Genomic DNA, 27,571 nt, shown 5'->3' with positions numbered 1-27,571 from the left:
AAAGAACACCATGTTATAAAGTAATTTGAAGTATTTAGCTGGAGCAATGTTTTAAGTCTCAGGCTATCACAAAAGACAATCTGACAGAACACCAGAAGCACAACCATTACAGCCATTTTTAAGATCACGGGTATCTTGATCAGACAGGAGGAACTTGAGATTTTCTCAAGGTGTATACAATCACTGCTAGGAACTATTGCCAAGTAAATGGAAAACATATTCTTCCTGGATCACTCAGGTGGTTCTGAGTACAGAATCAGGTCCCATGAGCCCCTCTGGCATGACCAGAGTCAGAAGCACTGTAGGTTATTAGACGTTTTGGTCTAGATACATGAATCCAAATTTCCAAAGGTACTTAAAAAAGCAAAAAGGCTAGAATTCTCCTCTTCAAATAATTCCAGGACCTCCCACAGCTTTCTGACATGTTGCTGATGGACTACTTCTTAAACAATCAAGTGCTTTACAGCTTTGATCTACAGGTTATTCTCAGTCTTTTCCACCAATTAGTCCTACTATCTCCACACACACTCAAAATTCTCCTTGAAAATGGAATTGTCTGATGTGATAAACCAGGGTCATCTTCACAGCTACATTTTAAACTTCTATCCTACACTTCCATTCTCTGGTCTCAACTTGCAAATCCATTGTGCCAAGAACCAGTGCCAAAGAAGTAAATATAAGCAGTTCCTGCAATATTTTTTCAGTCTTTCCTGGACTCGACTGCCAGAGCCAGCAGTTCAAAGAGCAGACACGTCCCGGCAGGTGCCGCCAGGCTCAGGGGCTGCGCCAGCGGCGCCCGCAGCCTCCTCACCCCGCAGCGCGGCGCGGCCGCCAGCCCGCTTCCTGCGGAGCCCCCTGCGCGGCCCTCCGGCCCCTCGCTAAGGCGCAGCGGGGTCACCGCGCTCCGACCGCCCCAGCGGAAGGAGAAGCCCCAGCACCCACGGCAGGCTGCGACGCCCGCCGGAACACCCGGAGCCCGCCCAAACCCCCGGTGCCCGGCGCTTGCTTCCTGCCGGCGGCAGCCGCCCCCGCCCCGCGCTCGGGGAGAGCCCCCGCCAGCCCGCAGGCCTGCTCCGCTCGGCGCCCGCGGCCCCGCCATGAAGGTGGGTTAGGGAGCGGGTGGGCGGGCGGCAGCGCGGGCGCGCCCGCCGCCTGACGGGGCTTCTCCTTGCAGACCTTCCTGAAGTGGCTGCTGGGGATCCTGGGGGTCGCCGCCGTCGTGACGGCCATCGCCGTGCCCCTGGCGCTGCTCGCCGGCAGTGAGTCCGCGGCGGGGACGGGACGGGACGGGACGGGACGGGGGGGGAAGTTCTGCGGGAAGTTTGTGCCTCGGGGCGCGGGGCGGGCAGAGCTGGAGCTGCCAGGAAGCGCCGGCCGGGGGGGCGGCTCCGCTGGGGGGGGGCTCGGGGGGCGTTGAAGGGTCCCCCGAGTCGGTGTGAGCTGAGGAGACGGCAGCTACGCGCGTTATCGTTGTCAGCATTTTCCTTTTCTGTTGCAGCTGAAGGCTGTAGAGCCAGCGGTGAAAATGACAGTTGATTTGCTAGGGTGTATCGAAGAGAGAAGATTGTATTCCCTCTGCTTTGCTTTGTTAGCAGAACTTCTGCTAGTGTTACGGAGTGAAATTGGAGACACAGCACAGTTACAGAGGTCAGAACAGTAGGAAAAGGTTTGGAAAGCGTATCTGGACTCTGATCAGTTTGTACTTTCTGCGTTGTCCTTGTGACTCTGGGTGTTAATGTGAAACAGCATTAAATCCTCGCCAGGCCATGCGTTGCTTCCAGCTGGTGGGACAGAGCTGCCGGTTGATCCATCTGCTTGCGTTCTTATGGTTAACAGCTGAGCAGTCCCGAGGCATGGAATTCAGTGCCACAGACTCTGAGGAAACAGAAGTGTTTCCTAGACTGGGCCTGTGGCGGTCTCCTGCCTGTGAGGTGCACCCCGAGAAGCGTGACGACGTGCCTGGTGGTCTTGAGAGTGTGTTCAGAAATGAACACTGCAGTTGCTTATGGGCACAGAAGGTTCTGGTGGGTTTTTTGTATGTCGGTTGAAGAGGCAAAGTTTGTGTCACTGGTGTTCGTGAAGCATAATTTGCACTGAACTTTTTTGCAGTTCAGCTCTGTCACTATTAATATTACAGTCATTAAAAACTAGTTTTTCTGAGTCCAGGTATCTGATCTGCCTACCTGCTGCACTAAAACTTGCATCAGTGAATGACGACTCCCTTTTCTGTTTATTTTTGGCTAGCTTTTTGCCACTTATCTCAAAAAGCAGATTTTTGAGGTGACAGAAAAATACTCCTAGTTTCCGAGGTTGGGAAGGACAAGAGAACAGCTTTTAATAGCTGATCAGCTGCATGTCTGCAGGCATAAGACCTGGTGAAAGAACCTGGTTTGCAGGCCTGAACTCTGCTGAAGAGTTGGCGCTTGTCTGCCTTAATGCCAGTGCTGTATCTTACTGGAAATCACGTGGGTTTTCCTCTCTCGTAAATTGTAGCATAGGAATCCTTTTGCTGTAGAAGTAGCTGCAATTTAGAATCAGTCACTGAGTATATAGTAAGTAGGTTTTACGTCAGAGAATCACTTCTGTTGGGTGACATACAGACTATCACCATGCTGTCAGCCTTGGCTTGTGTCATTTTGCTTGTAAAAGAGTAGGTCAATGTATCGGTCTTTTCACTGTTGGCTCGAATTAATGCGTGGGAAATTGCGTAGCGCACCCAGGTAGTTCACTGGGTCCCTCTGGATGAAATAAGGACTGAGATGGAGAGGTCCCAAAAACTTCAAAAAAAGAAAATTCAAAAATTTGAATTCCTGTCTCTTCCCAAGTCAGGGCAGAAGTAACGTCTGAATAACAACTGTGGCCATTATAGTTGAGGAACTGTGGGGGGCTTTTGAATTTTTGACTGAAGGGTGCGAAACAAATGTTTTCTGTTAGCTGAGAGTGTACAGGTGGTGCACTTATAATTACCCCTTTATAGGTTACTTAGTCACTGACATTTTGATTATATAGCTTTTATCAACGACCTCAGGGCGTGTGAGTCAGCTGAGGATGCCTCCTGGGACAGTACAGGTGCTGGACTGAGTACAAAATGAAAGGTGGCAAAACTGAGGGGCGGCGGTGGGGAGGAGGAGCAGCTCACATGACTGTGACTATGTGAAATCAACGTCTGTTCTGGTAAAAGTCATTGCAATTGCAGTCAACTCTATTTCATCCCCAAGGTTCAAGCATTGTGCAGGGAGTGAAAATGATGATTATTGATATACGCAGATAATTTTGAGTTTGGATTTCTCACCTTCGCCCTGCTGCTTTACTCCCCGCCATGCTTCTCAATGTGCTTTCGTTTCATAAGGTTAATAGTCATGCAGCACAGAATTAGTTTGATAAACAGGCTCCAGTGCTGTGGAAGGTTGTGAAATTCTGCTGCTTCAGATGAGTTTTGGATTGTTGGCTGGAGTGTAGGCCTGGCAAGCAGAACTTAGGCTTCTTCTCTTGCAGCCGTTTAGCGTGGGCAAATACTGCAGACTCAAATTTGCAGAAGGGTTCCCTAATTTTGGGTGCAGCCCTTCTGTATTTATCTCGAGGGTCTTCAGGCAGAACTGTGTACAAACTTCTATACTTGTTGTTTATAGCCACTGCCTATTTTGCCACCTTATTTTAGATTTAATAACCACATGGGGCTACTTGCATCGAACACTTTAATCTCAGAACAGCCTTGAGGGTTGTATTTGAAGTCTGTTGATGAAAGCATTGTTACGCTTTGAGGAGCTATTCAACAAGTGACTACAACAGCAAGTGGTTACCCTTAAAGCATGAGTATTTTCTAAAAAATTGTGGTCTGTCTGCTCGTGATTCACCCATTTACTTACGCTTCTCCCATTTTTTTTCTCCTGTAATTTTCCATGTGAAAGGCAGATTGAAATGTCCAGTGGCCATAGATCATTGCCTCTTCTCTAACAGTAGTTCTGGTTGTGTGGCCAGCTGGGCAGAGAGGCCAGGAGTGAGAGGGGGAGCAACCAGTGCTGAGAGCAGAAGGGAGACAGTGCCATATCTAGTATTATTCTGCTGGCAGCCTTGGGTGGGGGGTGGGGGGTCCTATACAACTGTCTTGTCATAAACCAGGTTCCTTCACCCAGAGGTCTAATTCTCTAAGGGTGAGATAATGTCTAAATGAGAAGGGTCATCAGTGTCATGGTTAGATGATACTATGTGTGGGCTTCTGTGGTCTTTTGATAGAAATATCCCTAGAAGAGATTGGAAAAGCACAGCACATGCTGGGGAAGTTAATGACCTTGAGATGCCTCAGGGTACTCTGTCAGTCTGATGCCTAACTGGTGTGTTGGGTATTACTGGTGGCCGATAGAAAGCTACCATAGAGTTAAGAGTTATTGGCAGCAGGAGTCCAATAAGTTCATGTAGTTGTCCTGGATTTGAAGCTGAAGAATGTTGGGACTGCTGAGACAGCTTCGTGCTTCAAGGACTCAAGAGAGGCGAGGCTGCAGATCTTCCTCACAGCCATGTTAATGTGTAACTAAAAAGAAAAGGAGATAAAAGTCTCCAGATAGCTCTCATTGTTGTTCTGTTGGGGATGGACATATCTACAGTCTTCCCCCCTTTATCTTATCTGCATTCTGTCCTGAACTAAGGAAGTTTGTGGCTGGGTGGTGTGGGAGAGTATCTATTGCCAATGTCAACACCCTGCTTGCAGCTGAACAATGTATTTGAAATACAGGGAGGCTTCTAGCTGATCCACAACCCTCATATTTGAAGACCTGTGGCACAAGATGAAGGAGTCTGGCAGTTGGGATCTGTCATGGTTTTCTTAGGATTAAGGGGTCCTGTATTATTCTGGTTTCTCAAAGGCATTAGGTTTAAGAGCATTTAGGGAGAAAGCTAGAAAACCTATAAGGGAATTTAAATCTGTGGATCAGAAATTGATCTTTGAAGTAGAATCTCTTTATATCTGGATTAAAAAATTAAGGTTTAGATAAGAATCTTGAATCTGTGTGGGTTTTTTTGAAGAACCATTATGGAAATGGTGAGCAGTAGTTAATTCCAGTAACCTAGCCTCAGAGGACTTTAATCAAAATCATGGCTGAAATTCTCTCCAAAGTCGTATGGAAGGTACAGCAGGTTAATTGCCTTGTTGTGAGTCTGCTGTAGACTTGTCTGACCAAACAGTCTTTTGGCTTGGATCCGACCATTCTAACTATTCTCTTTTCCCCATGTATTCATGCATCTTGCTCTGCGTTACAGGATCCTTGTAGTCTTCATATTATGTGTGGATATATTACTTTTCTGGCTAATGAAGGAAAACATAGAGAATGGAAATGCTTTCCTGCCTATATGTCTTTGATTTTTGTAACTGTCATTTGACTCGGTTATTTACCTTAATTCAAATATTGAGTAAATGTAATATAAAAAAAATTACTCGCAGTGGATTGCTATCTGTAGAGCACTTCTGCTATTTTTATTTCCTTGCTTTGCATGAGATAGGGCAAGTTTGAGAGGGACTCCAGAGCTGTTGATGACAAAGTTAATGATTGCCTCCCCTGGGGCAGCCTCTTGCAGCCACAGGGAGTGATGTCTGGGCAAACTGCCCAGGAGGTGTCACGACACGCACCTGCTGGTTGTGGTCGCTCTGGGATGGCTGGTACCCACCACGGGGAATCGGACGGGGTGCTGTGTTGAGTGAACCTTTGGCCTGACCCAGCAGAGTCATTTTTACTTTCTTCTTTGCTGGAAATCAGTTTCTGTGCTCTAATTGTCACGTCTCAAACATTAACGGGGGCTTGAGTGTAGGGGGGAAGGTTTTCAAGTGCTTTTTTTCCCACGTTGGAAGAAAAACAGGGAGCAAAGAAGGTTTGGAAAAAATAGCCTGAAATGTCACTTACTTTTCTGACTAACTACTGAATCAGTCAGGTTTCCCTTCGTGCATCTCTCGTGCTGCTCCCAAATTACATTCTTATGTTGCAGATCATTCTCACTCTTGTTCTGCTGTCACTTAAAAATGGCGATACTCATTCACCTTTTCTGATTTTTATTGTTTCTCTGTCCCTTTCTTTCTTACTGTTGCTGAGCATCATGCTTGTACTCATCTTTCCCTTGTTGTGGGTCTTCCAGTCTCTCTTGGTAGTGGAGAACATGCAGTAAAGCTTCCGTTATTACTGGTTTTGTAGCTTTCCGTCTCTTTGAAGTCGAGTACGTAATTTCTTGCTCTTTTTTATTACATGTGGAAATTAGTAAAATGTGCCTTGACACTGGGGAATAAACAATACATATACCAAAAGTAATTTGTCAACAACTTTAGATTTTGGTATGGTGATGTGTCATACCATCAACCTTACACAATAGTTAACTTCTTGTTTATTTTACGCCTTACACCTACAGAAACCAACTCAAGTTTTTCCCTTGAGAAAGGGTGATATATTAAAGAAAAAATGCCAAATTGAAACAAAACTGTTCATCAACTTCATATGAGGACTGCGAGAGCCTTCTTCCCAGAAGGACTTACTGAAGTTTTTGCTGTTGTAACAGGGGTATTATGATGTAAATATTTCTAGTATATGACAGTGGAAATATGTATGTGCTGCTGGGGATGAGAGTAGGGTAGAGATGCAGAGCTAGGCGTTTGGAGTTTAGAAAAGTAAGTCTGTATCTGGAATAGTCAAAAAAGAAAAATAGCAAGAAAATTCAGCCTTCACAGCCTCTCTGAGGAACCTAAGAGTGAAAGAAGCTGTTTTGCAAAAATACGAACGTGCATTGACCTGTATCCAATCTTCAAAGCCAATAAAAAGCTCTTGAATGTCAACAGCTGCTTTATTTTGTCAAAATAAACCTGTCTGATCCTTTTTTTTTTCAAATGGAATCTGAACAAGAAGAACCAAAATGCAGATTTTGATGTGTGTTGAGTATCTTTGGTCGGTGGCATGATGTGGATAAGTAAGAATATACTGGTAGTGGCCTGTCTTGCAAATTAAGAAAATACTTCAACGAGAATTTTTATGACTATACCCTTACAGCTTGGCGTATGTTTTCATATTCAGTTACTATGTGGAAGGTGTTGACAGAAAATGAAATTTTAATTTTATACACAGCCAACAAATCTTAATAGTGGCCTGATTTTTAGTAATGAGACCTCAGCAAAATATGTATGTCACCAGGGGGGAAAACATTCATCAGCTTGGAAAAATCCGTAAACCTGTTCATCAGCCACCTGTCTTAAATTGCTCCTCCTTTTCCAAGAGAGGATTTTGTTGCTTTCTGAAGCTGCTCTAATTGAAAATGACACTTACTCAATTAGGAAGGAGAGAAGTGATATTCCCAACTAGACAACTGTGCATGAATATCAAATGCACACTTGTTCATAATCCATCAAATTAAGTATTCAGTTAATATGGAATAATTAACCTGAGAAATTAATATTCTCAGGGAAACGTCACGAATATGAAATCTAGACTAGTAATTTTTTAGAACAGTCAAATTTCAGATGAAATTGAGCAAGCAATTTTTTTAACCTTTGCTGAGCATCTCAGACTAAAATCATTGTTACGGCTTGACTTCTGTTGCAGCGATGGCTGTACGGTCTGTGCTGCATATATGCAATGTGCTTATTGTTTGGTAATAAAACTGTAATAGCTAATATAAATATGTTCCTGTAGTGTTCCAGATGTCACATGTATTTAATCTGCAGAAAGGTAAACTGCAAAAATTACTGTGAGGTGCTTTTCTGTGTGTGTGTCCCCAGGGACTTTGCACACTTTTTTTTCTTCAGCATAATGAAAGAAGAGGCTGTCTGTTTAAAACTGTCTCAAAGTCTGGGGTGCTCAGAATCGATAGGAGCCAGTTATTATCTTGGCTGATCAGTCACAGCGTCTGTACTTGCATGTCTTTATCAATTGTTTTTATCCTAGATCTTTTGATTTGTACCGATTGTAACAAAAAAGGAATGATTTAGCCAGTTGAAATAAAAATTGCTTCCCTTATGGACCATGTAGATTTGTTTGAGGAGAGTTTTCTGGCTTCCATTTAAAAAAAACAACAACCAAACAAATAAATTAAAAATTCCACACACTAGCAGGGGAGGAAGTAGGGAGAGAATTGCACACCTGAATTTAAAAATTGTAATCCTTGTTTTCAGAGGAAGAAGACCAGAGAGACTCAGAAACCATTTTTTTAATTATCATTATGTGAACCTTTCAGAGTTTGGAAGGAGTAGCTTGTGCACTGCAGCCAGTAGAAAAGAAATATTTTTCACAGAAGTTGGCTGCAGTGCACTGGAGCTAATGACCAAACTCATTAGCTTAACGGGGTTCTAAGCTTCACCAGTTTACTATGAAAACATAGTAACCCAGTTACTTGGCTTTAATTTTGCAGTGAAAATAGTAATGTTGCTGTAAACATTAAGATACCTTGGTGTGAAAAACACATCAAGAGAGGGATAAATATTTCAGTAGTAATTTCATCATAAGCTTATCAGTAAGCGTTTGTGATTTTTTTTTTTTTTTAATTAGACCCTCCCTGAAAATTTTACTGCTCCTCAGATTTTTTTTATTTCAGACATTTCTGAAATTTGAGTTGTGATAAGAAGATGATTTGCAATTGAAGGGTTCATGAACAGGAACAGTAGCATTACAGAATACGTGGCGAAGTACCTCAGCCACTTTAACTTTAGGGTATCCTCCAAGGTCCGTACATCTGCTCACATGCATGCCACATTTCATTCATCTGGACAGCCTTGCCTGTCCACCGCACTCGAACATCAGCATGTATGTCTCCGCTTTGCATGAGCCACCGCACGATTGATGTCTTATGCAAATATTAGCAGTCGGAGTTCTGCAGCAGAGTTCCCAGAGTGAGCATAGGGGGGAAAAAGGCACTAAGGTCACTTCTTTTCAGTTTTGGGGGCGTAAAAGTATGCGTTTCTGAGATAAGAAGCCCAGAGGTCTTCTTTTTATTTTTGTCACCGTCAAAAAGGTATTTTCATTTACCCAAAAGATAACAGCACTTGTGTAACTTAAAGTAAAATACCAGCAGAGAAAAGGCGTCTGTAATTTTTGCATGAGTATGTTGAGTGATCTCACCAATACTCCTTTATTTTATGCTTGCTGAATTTATCTTGCAGTACAGCTTTAGCAGCTTCTTACTGCTAGTACTTTAGAGCTGGTTAGCACATCAGTAACCGGCAACAAAAACCCACTTACTTTAGTAGTGAGGTTGAGAGGTGGAACAATTTGCAGCAACATCAAAATCTCTCTTCTGTCTCTTTCTTCCAGAAAGTACCTCTGAGCCTGATTCACGAAGAACATACACTCTACAGAATTACTTGAACAATGACTATAAGTACAGAACACATGATTTGCAGTGGATTTCAGGTAATTCATTCAAGAGAATGTATTTCTGCTAGTAAACGTGTCTTCATGCTGAAGTGACTACTGTATTCTCAAAAAAAGTTAAATTATTTGTTGATGCCATTATAGAAAGGTGCATAGCTCAGAGTTGTGATTTTTTTTTTTCCCTCTTAAATACATGTTCGTGTCCACGGCAAGCTTTATTCTCCTACTGCTAAAAGAGCATCCTTACTGCTATGCTTTTTTGTAGAAGCATGTTATACACTGAAGTGTGTCAGCTTCCCGTGCATCAGGCTGTCGGGGAACTGGAGGATACAGGGCGCTTTTTCATTTGAGTATGCCTGGTGCCCCAAGGGAAAGAGATGCCAGAAGGCAGAGGCTGTGAGCAAGACTGCATTTTGTGAACGTTCTTGTGCTAGAAGCATCCTTCCATTACAGAAGTGGGAAACACAACATTGACCAGATTTTTAAATTTTATTTCCTGCTTAAAAATGTTAGGGGAAAAGAGAAGTAGCTGATAAGCATTTTATTTGTTTGTTAGCAGCTCTCTTGTTCTTCTAGGAAATCAGTATATTCACAAAACAGCTAATGGGGACATCCTGCGTATCGATGCTGACACTGGAACATCCTCAGTAATCTTGGCAAATGCAACATTAGTACGTTGACTTTATATATAATATATGGAGACATTGGGAAAGGTATTGAATTTAGTATTTTGTTCTGCATATTTCTTTGGAATCAGTGCTTTATGTGTTCCTTTTGCCCTTTATTGACAGGATAAATACAAAGCAACCACAGTTACATTGTCTCCTGACCAAAAGTTTGCTCTCCTGCAGTACAGCTATACAAAGGTACAAGTGCGCTTCTCTGAGGGTGACGCCAGGAAATAAAGGTTTGGGAACAAAGGGGTGAAAAGGTGGCCTTGAAAGTAGGGATGGCAGAGGCTGAGAGGATGTGGGGGAAGTGCACGAGGATGGGTGAATGAATGAGGTGGATGTCTGCAGGGGAACAGTGAAGTTGAGCAGGCAGCAGGAGGAGAAGAGAGACTGGTGGTGTCTGTGAGCTTGGCAGACGAGATGTGACTGCCTGAGAAAAGAAGCTGGATAAAAAGTGGATGGACAGATACCACAAGGAGGGTGAGGCTGGGTGGCTCATCTGGGGAGACAAGCTGGAAGGGTGGATAAGCATGACTGTCCATGGAGTTGTGTGGGTAAGGAGAACTGTTGAGTAGACATGCTTGTGTATATATACTTGTGCATATATGCTATGTATGTATATGGCTGTTACATTGTGGTGTTAGGACAAAAGAATACAAAACTGAGGTGAATGAGAAGCAGCATGTGCTTACAAGAGAAGGCTGTCCTCTTGCGCTTGGAGACGACTTGGGTGTCCGTGTTCCCTACTGTCAGCAAGCACATGAAGAACCTCAAGCACAGTGCCTCATCCAGGCTTGGTGCTGAGCCATGCAATAAAGGTCAACCTATGCTTATGCCAGCTGGCATGTAAACCTGGCTGTGTGCCACTCGAGGACCGTTACAGAAACCTGATTGAGGTGGTCATTTGCCCTGCAGCATGTGCACTGAGAAGCCAGTGACTTTGTTGTTGTTTCCTTTTTTTTTCTAGAGAGCTGCTTGTTCTGTTTGTAAAAAGCTGAGTGCTGACTTGTGCAGCGTGCAGATACGCGATCGTTGTGTCTCTGAGCTCTGTCCACATGTCCTGGCTCTGCAGTCTGGGAAGGCCCCTCGCACTGCGCCAGCCACAGCCCGTGCACTCAGTCGTTGCTTTTTTGCAGTTTTAGCTTCCTCGCTAGGTACTGCTAAGCCAGTTACCTTCTGTCTTTCTGAATTGTTCAGAGTTGTTTGACTTCTCGCTGCCTCAGGAGTGGCCACAAAATGCCTTATATTTTTTCAGCCACCCTAGACATCCCCTCTACTCGTGATTTATTGCTGTATAGTATTTTATTTGTTGCAGTCATAAGAGTTAATTTTATTTTAATGCTGAAGCAAGATCTTTTAACCTTTAGGTAATAGTGTGATTGAAAGTTATGTTATTATTAATCTTCTTTGCAAGAAAACAGAGTAACAAAATGAATCATGAGGATGTAGACACTTCTTATGTAATAGCCATCTGGTTGTGTAGTATTGTAGTTATTGTTTTATATCTTCATACAAATCTTCAAGAACCATCATAGAAGGTAGCATAATCGTAGCATGTCAACACCGTGGGCTAAATCAAACCCCTCGGCCCCGTGTAGTGAACACACTTAAACATGTCTGCATTGTCATCATCATCTTTCTCTCTGTAAGTGCCCATGGAGTGACAGAGATTTCAAGAGGCAGGTTTCTGAGAGAAAGGATTGATTTCTGTGACAATATGAATGGGAAAAGGTCACCCTGGATCTGGAGGAACTGCTGCAGAAATACTGCTGGGACTTGTGAGGGCTACTAAACAAGAAGATGCCAAGTTAAATAATATACATGGGAAATGAGATGGAAAACAGCAAGTGTGCCAGTAAGGCAGAAGGAGGAGGATTAACTGTGCATAGCTACGGTAGTCTGCTATGTAGCTACGAGGATTTCTGAAAATCTGCCGCATCTCTGGCCTCAGTATCTCTGTCCTTAATCAGGCAGTTGCCTCCACCGTAGTATTTAAGTGATGACCCCAGAGGGGTGACGGTTCTTTCGTCTTTTCTTAAACCTTGCAGAGATTTGTTACACTTGTACATTCATTGTGTTCTGTCTGTCACAGAACAGCATGAGGAGGCTTTTAGAGGTAATTCAAACTGTAAGAGACATGTATCCTGATGAAATAGATTTTCCTAACATTAAAATAATTCTTTTGCAGCTGTGGAGGCATTCCTATACAGCCTCATATCACATCTATGATTTCAATAGCAGGTCAGTAATTTTTGCACAAGACATAGTTTTAACTTTATTTTGCAATGAAATGACATTTCACTGATTTCTCATGGCTGTGTTTTGTTTTTCTTTTTCCAGTTCTATTTTAGATGATGGACTACTACCTAATGATACACAATATATATCCTGGTCACCTGTTGGTCACAAACTGGTTAGTAAAGATAAGTGAAGCTTATATAAACAGTCTTTTTTGTACACATGGTACGGAAGCTCACATTGTATGTACCCTTGAGGTTTTGGGACTTTCCTGCTGCTAGATAAGAGCTGAACGAGTTTCCAAATTGACTACTGTTGCTGGAAAGACTCCAAAATCCCTCTGTGTTTTGTTTTGTTCTTTAATGAAAAGGCATTCCTGAAAGTAGTAGTGGCCCCAGTAGTCATATAATGCACAGGAACTTCATGTTTTTACAGTTTCGGGCAGTAGTTCATCCCTTTGAAAGGCAGCAGCGTTACAATTGTCTATTTACTCATTGCTGTGAATTTTTTTTTATCTCCTAATTACACCATAAGCAATGAAGTATTGATGGATGCGTGTAACAGGGATTAGAGGTTCAAAATCTCTCTTGTACTGTTTTCTTCCTTCTCTTCTCCCCAGTCCATAGCAATTGTGACAGCCACTGTGTTTGCAAGGCTTGTACATTCCCTACGATGAGTGTAGGATCTGACTAAAGATCTATCAGAGGTGAATGTGGTGTTAATTTATTCCTATTGCTGGTAGTATAGGGATTTTAGAGCCCAACCATAGAAGCAAAGGATGTTGAAAAGAACTTTCTGCGTCACAGAGTGAAGCTCTTGAGTAAAACTCTGTTGTTCAGTCATTGGAGAGCTAAAATGGAGGTGATTAGAGAGGCAGGCGGGTACCAAAAACTAGAGGAGTTCTGAGCGCTACTGAAGAAATGCACTATCTCTCTACATGTGATTTTTATTAAATTGAAGTTTGTTAAGTATCAATGGTTTTTGGTGAAATCCAACTTTCAAATACAGTTTTTGTCACCTGATGTAAATTTCCCACTGGATGTGGCGAAGGAAGGAAGTAGCGTTTACTCTAACAATAATGTTTTGCAGGCATATGTTTGGAACAATAATGTTTATATAAAAGCTTCACCAACAGCAGAACCTGTGAAAATCACTGAAAATGGAGAAGAAAATAAAATTTTCAATGGAATACCAGACTGGGTTTATGAAGGTAACTATAGCAAACATATTTTACTTTGCATGATGATGTAAAAACTTCGGGTTTTGTTGTAATTATTATAACCGTTATCTAATTTCTTAGCATTGGAAAGTTCAAAATAATCTAAGTCTGGATTTTAACAGAAGAATGCATCCTTACCCAAGCTTAATCCCTGGCTAGTGTGAGGATCTAGGAATGGAAATGAGTTTACCTAACTTGCAGCACATGACTGGAAATCACCGTGTGTGAATTAGCTTCATATGATAGATTATAAGCATTGATCTAACGTCTCATTTCAGAACCCCGACAAACAGTCTGCACTTCAGTATCTGAACTTCAATTAAATAAAAAAATCCTATTAAAAACTAATGATTACACTACCTAGGATAGAAGAGCCAACTTACCAATTATAACTTAAATACATTTGCATCTCTTTCAGAGGAAATGTTTGGCAGCCATTCTGCTCTCTGGTGGTCTCCAAATGGCAGTTTTGTGGCATATGCAGCGTTTAATGATACCGAAGTTCCTGTTATAGAGTATTCCTTTTATTCTGAGGACACCTTGCAGTATCCAAAGACCATTAGAATCCCGTATCCCAAGGTCTGTGTTATTTATTAAACATGGTTGTTCTGCAGTTTCGTTAAGAGAGTAGTCTCATTTAATCAGTTTCTGCTAATGAAAATATTGTCTGTCTCTCCTCAACAGCTTGCTGTGATTACTCTTTCTGAAGTCAACAGCATCTGGCAATGTTAAAGTATTTTATTATCTCCAGGGGAAAGCAGAAAGAAGAAAGAAGTATGATTTCAGGCTTTGTTGTTTCACCAGAAAATTTTGAGGTAGCAAGTAGATGTTGAGATAAAAAAGCTCTTAGGGAATTGAAGTTGGTACAAAGCATTTGGCAGATGTACACTGTGTTAGGGTTGTACGTGGTATTGATAATGGAATCTTCTTCAACTAATGTAGCATTTTTTTAGTTTTTGGATGCTTCCTGTGTTGGGATGAAGGGGAGGAATCTGCTGATGGAGTTTCTTTGCCCACATCTGAAGCTCTTTCAGTTTTAGCTATGAGTGAAGCCTTTAGTGCATGCAGCTCCTTCTCCCCCTTCACCTCCACGTGAATTGTGCCCTCTGCTTGTGGCACAGTTGGCACTGGACTAAATGGTGTGAGAGTCAGTCCAATACACTCCAGACAGGTTCTTTTGGACACTCCACACGTGGAGGGTTTAATGTTTAATACAAGATGTACCTGTGTGAAGTTACTTGACATTACATGGGATTTTGATTTAGCAGCACAATGCAGCAATGCACTTAAGACACAATACAAGTACAAATTGCACTTACAGTACAATTGCACTACACTGCTGAACTGCAATACAAATGTGGTTCTCATTGCTGGTCTCCATAATGTGCTCACCACCACAGTGCTGGGCATCCCCATTGGCTGGCAAGGAATACATGGGTTGAAACCATCTCAAGCCTGTTACTTTCTTCAGTTCTTTTTGTTCATCATTTGTTTTTTATACTCTGTGTTGGGCTGAGACACCTACGTATCACCCCCACGCTGGTCTGGCCAGCTCAGGAAGAGATTTTCACTCTTTTGATTAACTGGGGCAGAACAGCCGGTGCAGCCAGCTGATGTTCAGCTGATATAACTGTTTGCCTGGTGTAAAAGCCGCCCTCAGTCCTCCCTGTTCAGGTTGGCTGCAGCAGCCATGGTCAGTCGCTCCCTGCCCTTCCCACAGCAAGTGTCAGGAGGACACAGCCTTTGCCGTTCCCCCTGGAGCCGCCGCGAGAGGGGCCAGTGATGCTCATGGCGAGCCGGTGGCCTCTCCAGTGGCTGCAGGTGCTCTACCCTGAGCGTGCCATCTGCGGAGAGATGTAGGTGTGGAATGAACAGCCCGCTCAAGTGGCACCTCTTATTACAAGCCCCTTTTGTTTGGAATACTGCTGACTTCTGGAGGTGGGTCAACTACAGCTACCTAACCGTTACGATGAGGACCTGGCTAGTTGACTTGTAGAGAAGAAGCCCTTACTGACACAGTTAAATTGCTGTCAGTATCTAGTAGCACTTTGTAAAGAACAGTGGGGTGAGCGCTGCAGTCACAGCTTTGGCTGTGCTGCTATAGGATCACTTAATATAAGGTATGGGTTTCTGTGAAGAAGCACTCATTCGTCACAGAATCACAGAATGGTCGGGGTTGGAAGGGACCTCTGTGGGTCATCTAGTCCAACCCTCCTGCCTACAGCAGGCTTCAGAGGACCTTGTCCAGGCGGGTCTTGAATATCTCCAGAGAAGGAGACTCCACAACCTCCCTGGGCAGGCTGTTCCAGTGCTCCGTCACCCTCAGAGGGAAGAAATTCTTCCTCATGTTCAGACGGAACTTCCTGTGCTTCAGTTTGTGCCCATTGCCCCTTGTCGTGTCACTGGGCACCACTGAAAAGAGCTTGGCCCCATCTTCCTGACACCCACCCTTCAGATATTTGTAAGTATATATTAGGTCCCCTCTCAGCCTTCTCTTCCTCAGGCTGAACAAGCCCAGCTCCCTCAGCCTCTCCTTGTAGGGGAGATGCTCCAGTCCCCTCACCATCCTCATAGCCCTCCATTGGACTCTTTCCAGTAGCTCCTCATCTTTCTTGAAGTGGGGAGCCCAGAACTGGACACAGTACTCCAGATGAGGCCTCACTAGGGCAGTGTAGAGGGGAAGGAGAACCTCCCTCGACCTGCTGGCCACACTCCTCTTGATGCACCCCAGGATGCCACTGGCCTTCTTGGCAGCCAGGGCACACTGCTGGCTCATGGTTAACCTGTCGTCCACCAGGACACCCAGGTCCCTCTCTGCAGAGCTGCTCTCCAGCAGGTCCACCCAAAGCCTGTACTGATGCATGGGGTTGTTCCTCCCCAGGTGCAGGACCCTGCACTTGCCTTTGTTAAACCTCATCAGGTTCCTCTCTGCCCAACTTTCCAGCCTGTCCAGGTCACACTGAATGGCATCACAGCCTTCTGGTGTATCTACCACACCTCCCAGCTTGGTGTCATCAGCAAACTTGCTGAGGGTACATTCTAACTCTTCATCCAGGTCGTTGATGAAGAAGTTAAACAAGGCTGGGCTCAGTACTGACCCCTGGGGGACACCACTAGTTACCAGCCTTCAACTAGACTCAGCGCCGCTGATGACAGCCCTCTGAGTTCTACCATTCAGCCAGTTCTCAATCCATCTCACCAACCATTCATCCAGCCCACACTTCCTTCGTCTGTTAGCAGTGGGTTTGATTCACTGTAAGGCACTGTGTGTGGCATGTGGGATGAGAGGTGGTCAAGTACTGCTTTGGATACAGCAAGTCCTATGTAGTTATGAATGTTTCTAAATGTGGTAGTCTTTCTTATCTAGAAATACAAACACTTTCGTATAAAAAAAATACAAAGGATAATCTATGTATCCATCTTACGAACTGCATGTAGGATCTTGCCTTTTCACATATTTGAAGTTGGCTGGTTTTACCTGGCTGTCTGTAGTAATTTCTTCGTCTATAGTTTCAAACACTTATTTCACCAAGAATATTCTTTCTTCAAAAGTACAATGAAAAAATTTATTTTTAGGCAGGCGCTACAAATCCAACTGTGAAATTCTTCATTGTGGATACCAGATCGCTTCCTGTTTTCCACTCTGCTGAAATTTCTCCACCTGCAGATATAAAATCAGGGTAAGAAATTTTGGCTAAATGTTTGCTTGTTTCTTTTGGTGGGAGAGGAGGAGCTTTTGTGTGACCACCCTATGTTCAGTGTATATGACAGTTTTTCCCAGTCATGCAGCTCTGGTAGCAACAAGATTTACCAGAGAAAATCTGCACAGAGATTATCCTTCTAGTGATTATATATAGATGGCATATTCCATGTATGTTATATTCAGAATGTGACAAGTTCTTGGCTCATCACATTCAGTGGAGTCTAACTATGGTGAAGTCATTTCACAGTACAACTTTAATATGAGCAAGTTTTGGTATAATCAAATTATAATATATGTATTCCAATTCACTGGGGTAAAAAAAAAACAACCAAAAAAACCAAAACAAAACCTTAATGGTAAGTGAAGATTTGATTTCGTTGGAAGCAGACTCCTTGCTAAGGCAAGGTATCATGGTTGTCTTCAGATTTATACTTAAAATGTTTGTTTTCTTTGGAAACATGGTGAAAACCAGCACCTCTCACAGTAAATGGAAAATTGTATTTCTCAAAATGCCACTGGAAATGCACAACATGATATAAATGTATTCTGTAAAGAGCAGCTAAATTGATTTAAAATGCATGCAGACAGAATTTGGTATCCTAGATCTTGAGTTTTGGGGGTTTTTTTAACACTATTGTGGAAATTTTTTAGAGGTTTGCACTTACAAACGTGATGGGTATGGAAGCACATGGAAGCACAGGTTATACTGATAAGCTTCAGAAAAAACAGAAGAGGTCTCTTAGCTAGTGCATGAAACCAGCATTTTGTACGTGGTGGCTAGAACTGGAATATCAGTGCTGTTCTGTGTCAGCCCTCCCCACAGTGTAACCCACATCTCTATGCTAACCGAGATACGTGAGTTGTTATGAATATGTTGTTCTCTGTCCTTTCTCTACAGGAACACAGCAAAAGCTAGATGTTGCATAGCTGTTGTGTGCAGGTTTTCTCCAGAGTTTCAGTGCCTCAGAATTAGAAGCTTTTTATGTTTTGGTCAGTTCTGGTTAAGTTCTCTGCTGTCTTAGAGTTATGTTTTGCCTTTTGTTAACACCTAATGAAAGGTGGACAACGCTGCTGTGTGACCTGGGGAGAATAACTACCGTCTGCCTTCCAGCCTTGTACCCGTCTGGCTAATGCAGGCCTGAGTTATATGGACTTAATCCATTTTTAAATTAGTGTAACACCCTGTAAATCAGGATTAATACAAAGACAAATCAGGTCTTGAATGATGAGTGCAAGGATTGACAGCAGCCAATCCAAAGAACGGTTAAGCCTTGGCCTGTGCGTCCTGCAAACGCTGAGGTGGCCAGAGCAAGTCTTGGGGAATTTCACGAGAGCAAAAGTACATGAGTAGGAAAAGGCAAGTGATGTGCAATTTGCTGTCGGGTAATTTTGCTCCTGGAAGCACAAAGTAATGAGTATTTGCACAGTGTGTATATTTATACCATTGTATAACAGGAAAGCTTAATTTTTGTGGTGGACCATTCTATTTTTACTTGCTTGTGAGTAAAACTAAGTTTGAATTGGTGGCGTACCTCACCCTGCTCGCCTGGGTGGGGGTCTCGAGGGGCAGTGCCCCTGCCAGTGGTGGCCTGCTGCGGCACTGTCCGGAGCTCGTTGCCTGCGCAGCAGTTGTACCCCCACGTTTGAAGGGGGCACAGCGCACTGCTGTTCCAGAGGGGAAGTTTTATTCTTTGTCAAGGAAATCTGCCAAAATCTGGCGTGGCAGCGCTTTGCCACGAGATGGTAGATGAAACCTGACACTTTTTGCACAAATGACCAGCGTGAAATCCATACAGCATTTAAACACCACTTTTAGCATTATGGGTACAGGGGGCTCCCGCTGGCTAACAGAATGATGAAGGCAATGGATGCTTCTTCTCTGGAATGATCTGTCCTAAAAATAAGTCGTCTTCAGAGTAGAGAGCTCCAGACGGCGATTGCAGGAATATTCTTTCTCAGCAGCAAATGAGGAAGGGCAATGCAAAACTGCTGTACTCTATATTTGAGTTAATTGAAGCTTAGTTAATATTTCATGGGTTGTTGAAAGCTGAAGGTGCATTCCCAGTCTCTGTAATAACCATAAAATACTTACTATGTTATAATAATAGCATAATAAATGATATTTTTTTCATTTTTTCCTTGTGCTGTCCATCTTGTCTGATGGATGATTTATAGTTTCCAGAATTGTTAACTTCTCTCACTTTGAAGGAACAAAAACTGTGGGGCTAATTCTCCTTTTACAAAGCAAGGGAAACTGCTATTATAGGTGCATGGGGAACGGCAGTTTCATTTGTTTTCCAAACAAGCTCCTGCAGAGTGCTTTTGTGATATTATTGGTCTAAAATATGCTGTTGGAAGCCAGTGACGGTAGAAATTCAGTGACCTACCAACTTCCCAGTCAAATACGAGTGTGAAAATAGACCTTTTTTAGACATGATTTCTAAACTGCAATCTAGAAAAAAACCTGGAAGTGGCCGTTAACTAGTTAGCGTATATTTTTAATCCATCCACATTAATTGTAGTGTTTTCTCCCCCCCCCGCCCCAATCACAAAGATATTCACTCTCATCACAAAACTTCCCACATGTTTTTGTTAACTAACATTGGGGAAAAAGAGAACGTGAACTTGGAACTAACTCAAATGTGCAAATTCCAGTTAAAAATGTATACTTGCCTTGGAGGGGAGGTTTGTTTTATTTTAGTTCATAAGGCTTCTAGGAGATAGGAGAGATCTAAAATAAGAAAAGGCGAGCACATCTGACAGATCGTAATGGTAAATAAAACCACTAAATTTTGTGTGGTACCTTTTTAAAATTAATATACAGGAATATTCATGAAAATGATAATTTTTTTTCAGATACTCCAGTTCTTCATGTCAACTAGTTGATATTCTGAAGATGAAAGTAAAATATTCAAATAGTAATATCTGTTCTTGGTACAATCTCTCCTTCCATTCTGACTAATGGAAATAAATACTAAATTGAACAAAGATATATATCACTCAGAAAGTGCTTACAGGCAGCCAGCTTCGTGCAGCTAAAGATAAAATTCTAAAATCTAAATTCCATGCAACTTAATATTCAGAAGAATTTCCTCTAGATGCACACAGTACAAGATTTATGAACAGTCTGGAGTAGCTATTATTTTGTGCATTAGAGGATAGTGATCTGGCTGTTCGAATTTTATTGCAGTCTTTCTGGAAGTGGGTATGTACAAACTATCTAATTCGTTATTGTATGAATGAAAATAACCAAGGCATCTACTAGCAGTAAAAACAATTGGAAAAAAAATGGCACAATTAGGTTTGCATCATTGTTTATTGTTGCAGAGTAGATTGAAATGAAAATAGCCAGATGAGTCTCATTCAGTGAATTGCTGAATGCTATTGTATAGTATGCTATTACAGAGAGGATTTTAAATATCTAATGCTATTGCTTTTTTCAGGGATCATTATTTGAGTGTTGTAACATGGGTGACAGATGAAAGGATCTGTCTGCAATGGCTCAGAAGAATTCAGAATTTTTCAGTCCTCACAGTTTGTGACTTTGAAAGTGCTGCTGGAAACTGGTCGTGTCCACAGGTAAGAAAAATGAGGTGGGAGAGTTGCAACGCTTGATAAATGAGACTAGACAGAAGTAGAGTGTCTCTGTATGTTTATCTTTGTAGAAACATAACCTGATGTAAAATAAACATAATTGTTGTGGGATTGTTTGTTTTATCTTTCTTAGGAAAAACAACGTACGGAAGAAAGTACAACTGGCTGGATTGGCAGAGTGAGTGTTCAATTTCTAAAACTGCCACATGCTAAATAACACTGATAATTAAGAAAATTTCATACGAGCCTCTTGCCAGTTGCAGTGCCTCTTGTGTGCCGGTCTGATCCATTCACTTGTTGCATTATACATGTATGGGAAAACATGGTCTCTTGTGGAGCTCCCGGCGTTAAGCTTCGTGGCTATGGGGTTCTGAGCTCCCAGGCTGGGCTGACACTGCAGCGTGGGCTGGAGCTGTAACTGTGTCCCCTGTGACCCACGCATCGTGTTTGGCTTGCCAAAAAGCAGAGTGCTCCTTTGAGATTCCTTTTTAATTCTGACCTACCACTTCAGTAGCGGTAGGTAGGGAAGTGCAGGAGCCAGGATTCAGAATTCCCTTTGTTCCGGGGGAGTTGTCAGCGATGCGGGTTTGGCAGCTCTCCAGCCTTCCTACCACCTCCAGAATGATCTAGGGGATGAAATGTATTAAGAAGCATATCCTGTAACCTTTGAATTGCATTGGAGGAAAGGCATAGAGGACAAAAGCCGTTTTTAGCGTTTCATGTTGCAGCAAACCGTTCCAGGTTCTCCTTGGGGTTTTTCTGATTTATTTATTTCCCCCCCAAAAAAATACCGATTGGAGAGAACTGGGGACAAGATGCATAAAACTGCCCAGATTAAAATTTTCATACACTTCTGCCAAACCCATCGCTCCTGTCTGGATGATGATTTCCAAGCTGCCTCTCAGTCCTTTTGTACATGGTAGAGAGTAGGCACCTAATGAACTACACAGAAGATCTGGGGGAAGTGAAGCAGAGATGCAAAAGTTCAGACTTGGAGGGAGAAATGAGTTTCAGAGTTTTTGATGAGAACACAGAGTACGCTTTCCACTCCCGCATTTTCCACACACTGATTATGCTTTAGTCACTAATTCACTTTTGAAGTCAAAAATGAAAGTTTAAAGAAATGCAAAGAGGGAGGCAACAGCAGGGATGAAATCATCCGCAGTATGAAGATGAGAGATCAACCCACCTGCTGTCAAATTTGATATGGAAAGGAAGGCCTTAACGCTGACACATTTTGCTTCTCTGCAGCAAAGGCTTCACAATTAGACAATGTGATGATCAAGCTGCAGACTTTGTAAACAGTTGTGCAAAATAAGAGGGCAAAATGCGAGTCTGTGCCATTAAACTAGGTTGTTGGTTTTTTGTTTCCTTTAAAGAGACAACCCACATCTTAGGAGTTGTTGGAAGAAAAAGATAATCTCACTATATGATTCTTCGATTTGAGAAGGGAGTGGAAAGTAGGGAGGATTGAAGAGGGGATAGGAAATGTATATTTATTCCATTCTTTTATTCTTATCTAGTTAAGGATGATAAAAAAATGCTTGACTGATAAGGGATATTTTTATATATATGAGATGTGTATATATACACATATATATGTGTATACAATTCATAGAAGTGTGTATACAAACTTAAGTAAATTATATATGTGTGTAAAATATAGATATATACTTCTCTCTGTATGTATCTATGGTGGTTTTTTTCTTTTTTTCAAAAATAGAGATGAAAGTATACTTAATCTAAGAACGCTCAGAACAGCCTGTGTTACTGCATAAGGCTTCCAGGTCATGAGCTAAGTTAGAGCTTGCCAGTTGAGTTGAAGGAAAGTCACACTTTGAAAAAGCAAGACTGTGATAAGGGAGAAGCTAGCAAAATATTTGCCAGGTTATTTTTTGTAAAAATATTGCTAGGGAAGAAGGAGAGATTATTGGGAGCACATGGGTTAGGGACACTCAAGTTCTGTCATTGTTTACTTGTCATGTCATCTTTCTCCTTCACTTTCCAGTTCAAAAATGGGTATAACATCTTGGAGGTAGTTGTGTTGTGTCAATGGGCTAATTAACATTTAAATGTTTTGGATTATCACAGAAATAACTTTTATTTCATTTGTCTCAATTTCATTCCTCTGTTTTTCTCTCTACCACATGGAGCACATCCAGAAGACAGTCAGTAGAAGGAATCCATTCATTTCCATTACTCCCAATTGATAAATGGGTAGTTCCCTCATGAAAGTATCATTCCCACTTGGGTTCTCTGGCATTCTGTAACCACCTACTTACTAGCAGAATTTCCTCTTGGAAAGCAGCTTGTTTTCCTTGAATAAAGGGGGACATTTTTCACTGTCAAGCTAATTAAAAGAATAGAAAAAGAAGAGTTAAAAGAATTTGTTCACAAATATGTGTTTTAAAATGGGAAATTCAAGGAAAACGTGTTTGCAGTGTTTACATTGCTATAGGTTACAGCTCCATGTTGACATTGGACAGAGTAAAACAGCGACTTTAAAAGGAGATGCACATATCATTTCCTGAAATGGTAAGAAGCTAGGAACACCTGTAGGACTTCAAATTCAAGGGAGGTTGGAGGGGACATCGGTCATTACCAGGGCTAATACTCAGGAAATTCTGCTGCTTAAGGAGCAAGAAAATATTTTAAGTGTGTTTAATTTTAGGGTAATGGCTACAGGTTTTACCTACCACATCAGTAGGCAGAAAGTTTTGCAGTACATACAGTGATAACACTGTTTTAAATCTAGGTTTTGATATCTCTAAAGAGAAGTTTTCAATACTTACCATTTTGGCTTTGGAGTTTTGTTGTTTGCATTAATAGACACCCCTCTTCTCTTGTGTTCAAGTTTCAGCCATCTGTCCCTCAGTTTGCACCCGACAGTGCTACCTACTACAAAGTCTTTAGCAATGCAGCGGGTTACAAGCACATCCATTACATAAATGGCTCACAGGTGAGTAATAAGGTGTAGCATGGTCACTGCTGGCTTGTGTTTTTCTTGGTGATCGAGGAGCTTCACGTTCTGCTTTTTGTCTTGCCTTCCCCCCCCTCCCCCCTCTCCAGGCTCCAGTACCTATTACTGCGGGAAAATGGGAAGTAATCAGCATAGAAGCTGTAACCAATAACTTTTTGTAAGTACTGTAATTAAGCTGTTGATTCCTATCAGGAGGGTTTGTAACAAGGGTCTAAACAAGCAGGGAGGGAGAACAGGGAGAAGGTGTCATTTCACTCATTAAAAAGCTGAACATGTAAGATAAATCTTCAAATATTGTAGTATACTGTAAATATTTTACTAAAACCAGTATGTTTTGCTTGTATAGATACTACATTAGTAATGAAAACGGTGGAGCACCAGGAGGAAGAAATCTTTATAAGTAAGAATTTTTTTCTACAGTATGAGTAAAATAGCTGTTAATGAAAAAAATTTTAAGAAAAAGCATTGCAAAATAAAACGTTAGGATGTTCACAGTCTAATGTGGTATCCTATTGTATCAATGTAGGGGTATTAACTGTAAAAATAACTAAAATATTGTTCTGTAAATTTAGTTAATAAAGGGAAATTGTGAAAAGAAACAATGACTCCTTAAGCAACAAATCCCTAAAGAAGACCTCTCATGCTTTTTTGGCTATGACTGTAATTCCAGTATTAATTGAACTCAAAAGTTTAAAGTCTGTTTTCTCTAATTTTTAAACCAAGAGGCACTTTACTCATGAATTTTATCATACTTCATTCAGTCATCTTATTTAAAAAGCATACATTTGTTTAGCATAGCTTGAGGAGGGGAATAAGTCTTTCATCTCTGAAATGATGCTCATCTACTTTGCAGAGTGCTCTTGGAAAGCAGTCCAAATTCTACTAAATGTGTTAGCTGTGATCTGAATCAAGAAAGATGCCAGTATTATTCTGTGTCCTTCAGCAAAGACGCACAGTATTATCAGCTAGATTGTAGTGGTGAGTATATCCGGAATTAGTTGTCATAAACATGACTCACTGATTAGTTGGGTGGGGAGGTTCACTTCATCAAGATCTTGATACGCACTGTGTAACAATGATATGTGTTAATATCGTTGGATAAATGCATTGGCAGTGGAAAAACATACTCCCTCCTAGGCTCAAAAGCACCTTGATGAATATTATGAGGATGGGATTTGATAGTTCTACCTATCAGTGGACCTGAAAGAGGTGGCAAAGCACTCCTGTCCGCTATGCGTCTCCTCCAGAGCTGCACGGGGAGCTCTGTCTGCAGAAGGAATCTGGAGACTCTGAGAGCAAGGCAAGCAGTAGGCTGGGTAGAGAGAAGGGCTCTATATGTGAGAATAAAATTAAGATAGGTAGTGCGGTTCAAAATAATCCAGTGAACATAATGATGTTAAGCAGCGGGACTGTCGTCTGTCTCTGACTTTTAAGCGCTTGTCCTAGATAGTACAAGAGATAAATTAATCAGAGGGTAGGAAAAATAAAATCTTCTCTACAATTTCCCTTAAATTGCAATGTTTGCTGTTGCTTAAAATGCCAAGATCTTCCTTGGTCTATGGGCTAGACGGACAGACAGACAGACAGCAGAAAGGGAATTGTTCTGTCAAGTTGTATAACTGATTGGTTGAAGAAGACTGCTGTGGTCTCCATGACAATGTTTATGGGTTTCCAGGTCGTGGTCCACAACCGATGGGCACACATTGCTAAAGAGTGGAAGTTTAATTCTTCAGTACCTCACAATCATGTGGTTTGCCTGCGAGACAGTCTGAATATTTTATGAAATCCTGTGGCTTGAGTTTGGGCCCTACTGAACTTAAAATCCAGCTTGTGCAAACTGGAGGGAAATTCTGATCTTTTATGATTCACCCACTTCCTATTACTTTACAAGGGTTGTGTTTTGAGACAGCATGCAAACATAAAGGTTTTATGCTCTATTAACAGGTCCTGGCCTGCCCATATCTACTCTGCACAGAAGCAGTGATGATCAAGGTATGGGGTTGTCTTAGAATATAATTTGTGTTGAGCCAGAAAATTGCACTGTAAACTTATTTTAATTTTGTCCTCATTGCTTAGTATAATAATTAATATGTCAGTTATAAAGGGTAAATTTAAGTTCAGATAATTAGTATAGTTAACCAAAAGAATGAATTATGTAGGTTGGCATACATTTATTCATAGCATATTTAATATTATTTTACGTTGTGCTGGAAAGCAGTGAGTAATGTATGACTTATTTACTGGATTATTGTTCAGTTTTTCTGAAATTGCATTTAGATGAAAAATACGGAAACCAGCTTCCTGGTTACTAAATTACTGAAGGAAAACTGTATTGTAAACATTGAATCTGAGAGGAAAAACAAAAACTGCAGTAAACTAAGACTGCAATGTAGCTTGCCATCATCTCAGACTGAATTTTTAAAGTGGCTCATAGTTAAAGAGCAATCCGTTTGAAAATAATCTTTAAGTCTTACTAGCTTTTTTATTTAGTCCTCAGATACCTGGAAAATAACACTGAACTGGAAGATTCCTTGAAAGATATTCAGATGCCTTCAAAAAAAATTGACGTCATCAGCGTAGGTGGATACAGTAAGTTCAAAAACTGTTTCACCTTTCTCCAAGCACTTCAAGGTCTTTTGCTGAACATGACAGAAAAGAAGGGTGAGGGTGTAGTGGGGATTATTGCAGTTATTCAGCACTTAGAAGCAAGACAAGGTTTGTTTTTTGGGCATCTCCAAACATTCTGGTTTTTTCTGAAAACCCAAAATATTCTTACCTAGATCATGCTTTTTCTGTAGTGTGATATCTTGATGTTTTCGTGATGAAGTGGCTTAACTCCTTTTTTCCTTGATAATTACCTGAAAAACAGAAGTCGCTAACACCACATTAAATAAATAAATAAGAGGTATGGGGGGTGGGGCGGGGCACCAAGCTCAGGAGCATTGTTGAATTTAAAGTAAATTATAAATTCAAGTAGGTCTTAATTTACAGGTATGAGTCCCTTTTGGTTTGTGTTAGCACCTTGGGACAGTGGAAAAGTTGTTCAGTTATTCTCAAAAAATGGACATGCAATCTAAATGGAAAAGCTTGCAAATTCATTTAGGCTACATTTCAACATCACCTTTGGCTTCGTGTAGGGGAATAGTTGGATTGAATAGTCACGTTCTTAAAAGTGTGTTCATGCTCGAAGACTACGTAAACCTCTGAATAGAGACTAGAACAAAATGCTAGAAAATTAATTCCGAATGCTCTGTGAGTGGTGCTCTTCTGAATTTTGCACGTCTGGGTATGGAAGCTTTCTTGGTGCTTGCTGAGGCTGGGGAACATCAGGTAGACCTGTGGAGGGAGGCCTGGTGCCTGTCCAGACTGTTCATGCTCCAGCCTTTGCTACTGGCTTTTCTCTTCATGACAAACTTCCTCTTGATAAAATGAATGAATGTGCTTAATGGAATTATATTTTACAAACTGTACTGAGTTCTGTCAGTCATTGTTAACTGTTCTTTTTGATGCCTTCCTCTTTCCACTGTTACCTTATTTATATAATGACTGTCTTTATCTTTGTGTTTTCTGTCTTTCATTTCTATCATGCTTTTACTAGGGCTAAAGATGAAATCTTCCAGGCAAGATGGAGGTTTAAAGATGTTCTTCGTGCTATCAATTGTATATTCATCTTTTTATTCCTCTTTGTTCTTACTACTTCATCTCTTCAGGGTAGAAGCTTTTGGGTAAGGGGAATCCATTTTTAATGTCACAAATAGGATAAATAAATCCATTTATGTAGTCCTACTTCAAGTTCCAAGTCTGCTCACAAATCCATGGGAGCAGATTTATACT

General features: G+C 41.6%; 1 protein-coding gene across 5 annotated transcripts in view; it reads left to right on the top strand.

The window, feature by feature from the left end:
* Positions 1–1,019: 1,019 nt before the first annotated feature.
* Positions 1,020–27,571, top strand: part of LOC104329052 (dipeptidyl peptidase 4) — a 43,364-nt gene continuing 16,812 nt past the window's right edge. For 3 of the 5 annotated variants that reach the window (XR_012764988.1, XR_012764987.1, XM_075429861.1), the window contains exons 1-18: positions 1,025–1,103; positions 1,175–1,259; positions 9,273–9,371; positions 9,909–10,003; positions 10,124–10,198; positions 12,192–12,244; positions 12,344–12,416; positions 13,331–13,451; positions 13,879–14,039; positions 17,037–17,140; positions 20,607–20,742; positions 20,891–20,935; positions 23,612–23,716; positions 23,827–23,894; positions 24,084–24,137; positions 24,591–24,715; positions 25,682–25,729; positions 26,228–26,326. Coding sequence is in view for 3 of the 5 variants with exons in the window: in XM_075429861.1 (XP_075285976.1) it covers positions 1,098–1,103; positions 1,175–1,259; positions 9,273–9,371; positions 9,909–10,003; positions 10,124–10,198; positions 12,192–12,244; positions 12,344–12,416; positions 13,331–13,451; positions 13,879–14,039; positions 17,037–17,140; positions 20,607–20,742; positions 20,891–20,935; positions 23,612–23,716; positions 23,827–23,894; positions 24,084–24,137; positions 24,591–24,715; positions 25,682–25,729; positions 26,228–26,326 (1,552 nt within the window). In the remaining 2 variants the exon portion in view is untranslated. Of the gene's footprint in view, positions 1,104–1,174; positions 1,260–9,272; positions 9,372–9,908; positions 10,004–10,123; positions 10,199–12,191; positions 12,245–12,343; positions 12,417–13,330; positions 13,452–13,878; positions 14,040–17,036; positions 17,141–20,606; positions 20,743–20,890; positions 20,936–23,611; positions 23,717–23,826; positions 23,895–24,083; positions 24,138–24,590; positions 24,716–25,681; positions 25,730–26,227; positions 26,327–27,571 lie in introns of those variants that run through there. The other 2 variants (XM_075429863.1, XM_075429862.1) reach the window with 2 other exon arrangements.

The sequence above is a fragment of the Opisthocomus hoazin genome, chromosome 9 (assembly GCF_030867145.1).
Source record: "Opisthocomus hoazin isolate bOpiHoa1 chromosome 9, bOpiHoa1.hap1, whole genome shotgun sequence".
NCBI classification, from domain to species: Eukaryota; Metazoa; Chordata; class Aves; order Opisthocomiformes; family Opisthocomidae; genus Opisthocomus; species Opisthocomus hoazin.
The sequence above is the reverse complement of the archived record's forward strand: the minus strand, read 5'-3'. Positions and strand labels throughout refer to the sequence as shown.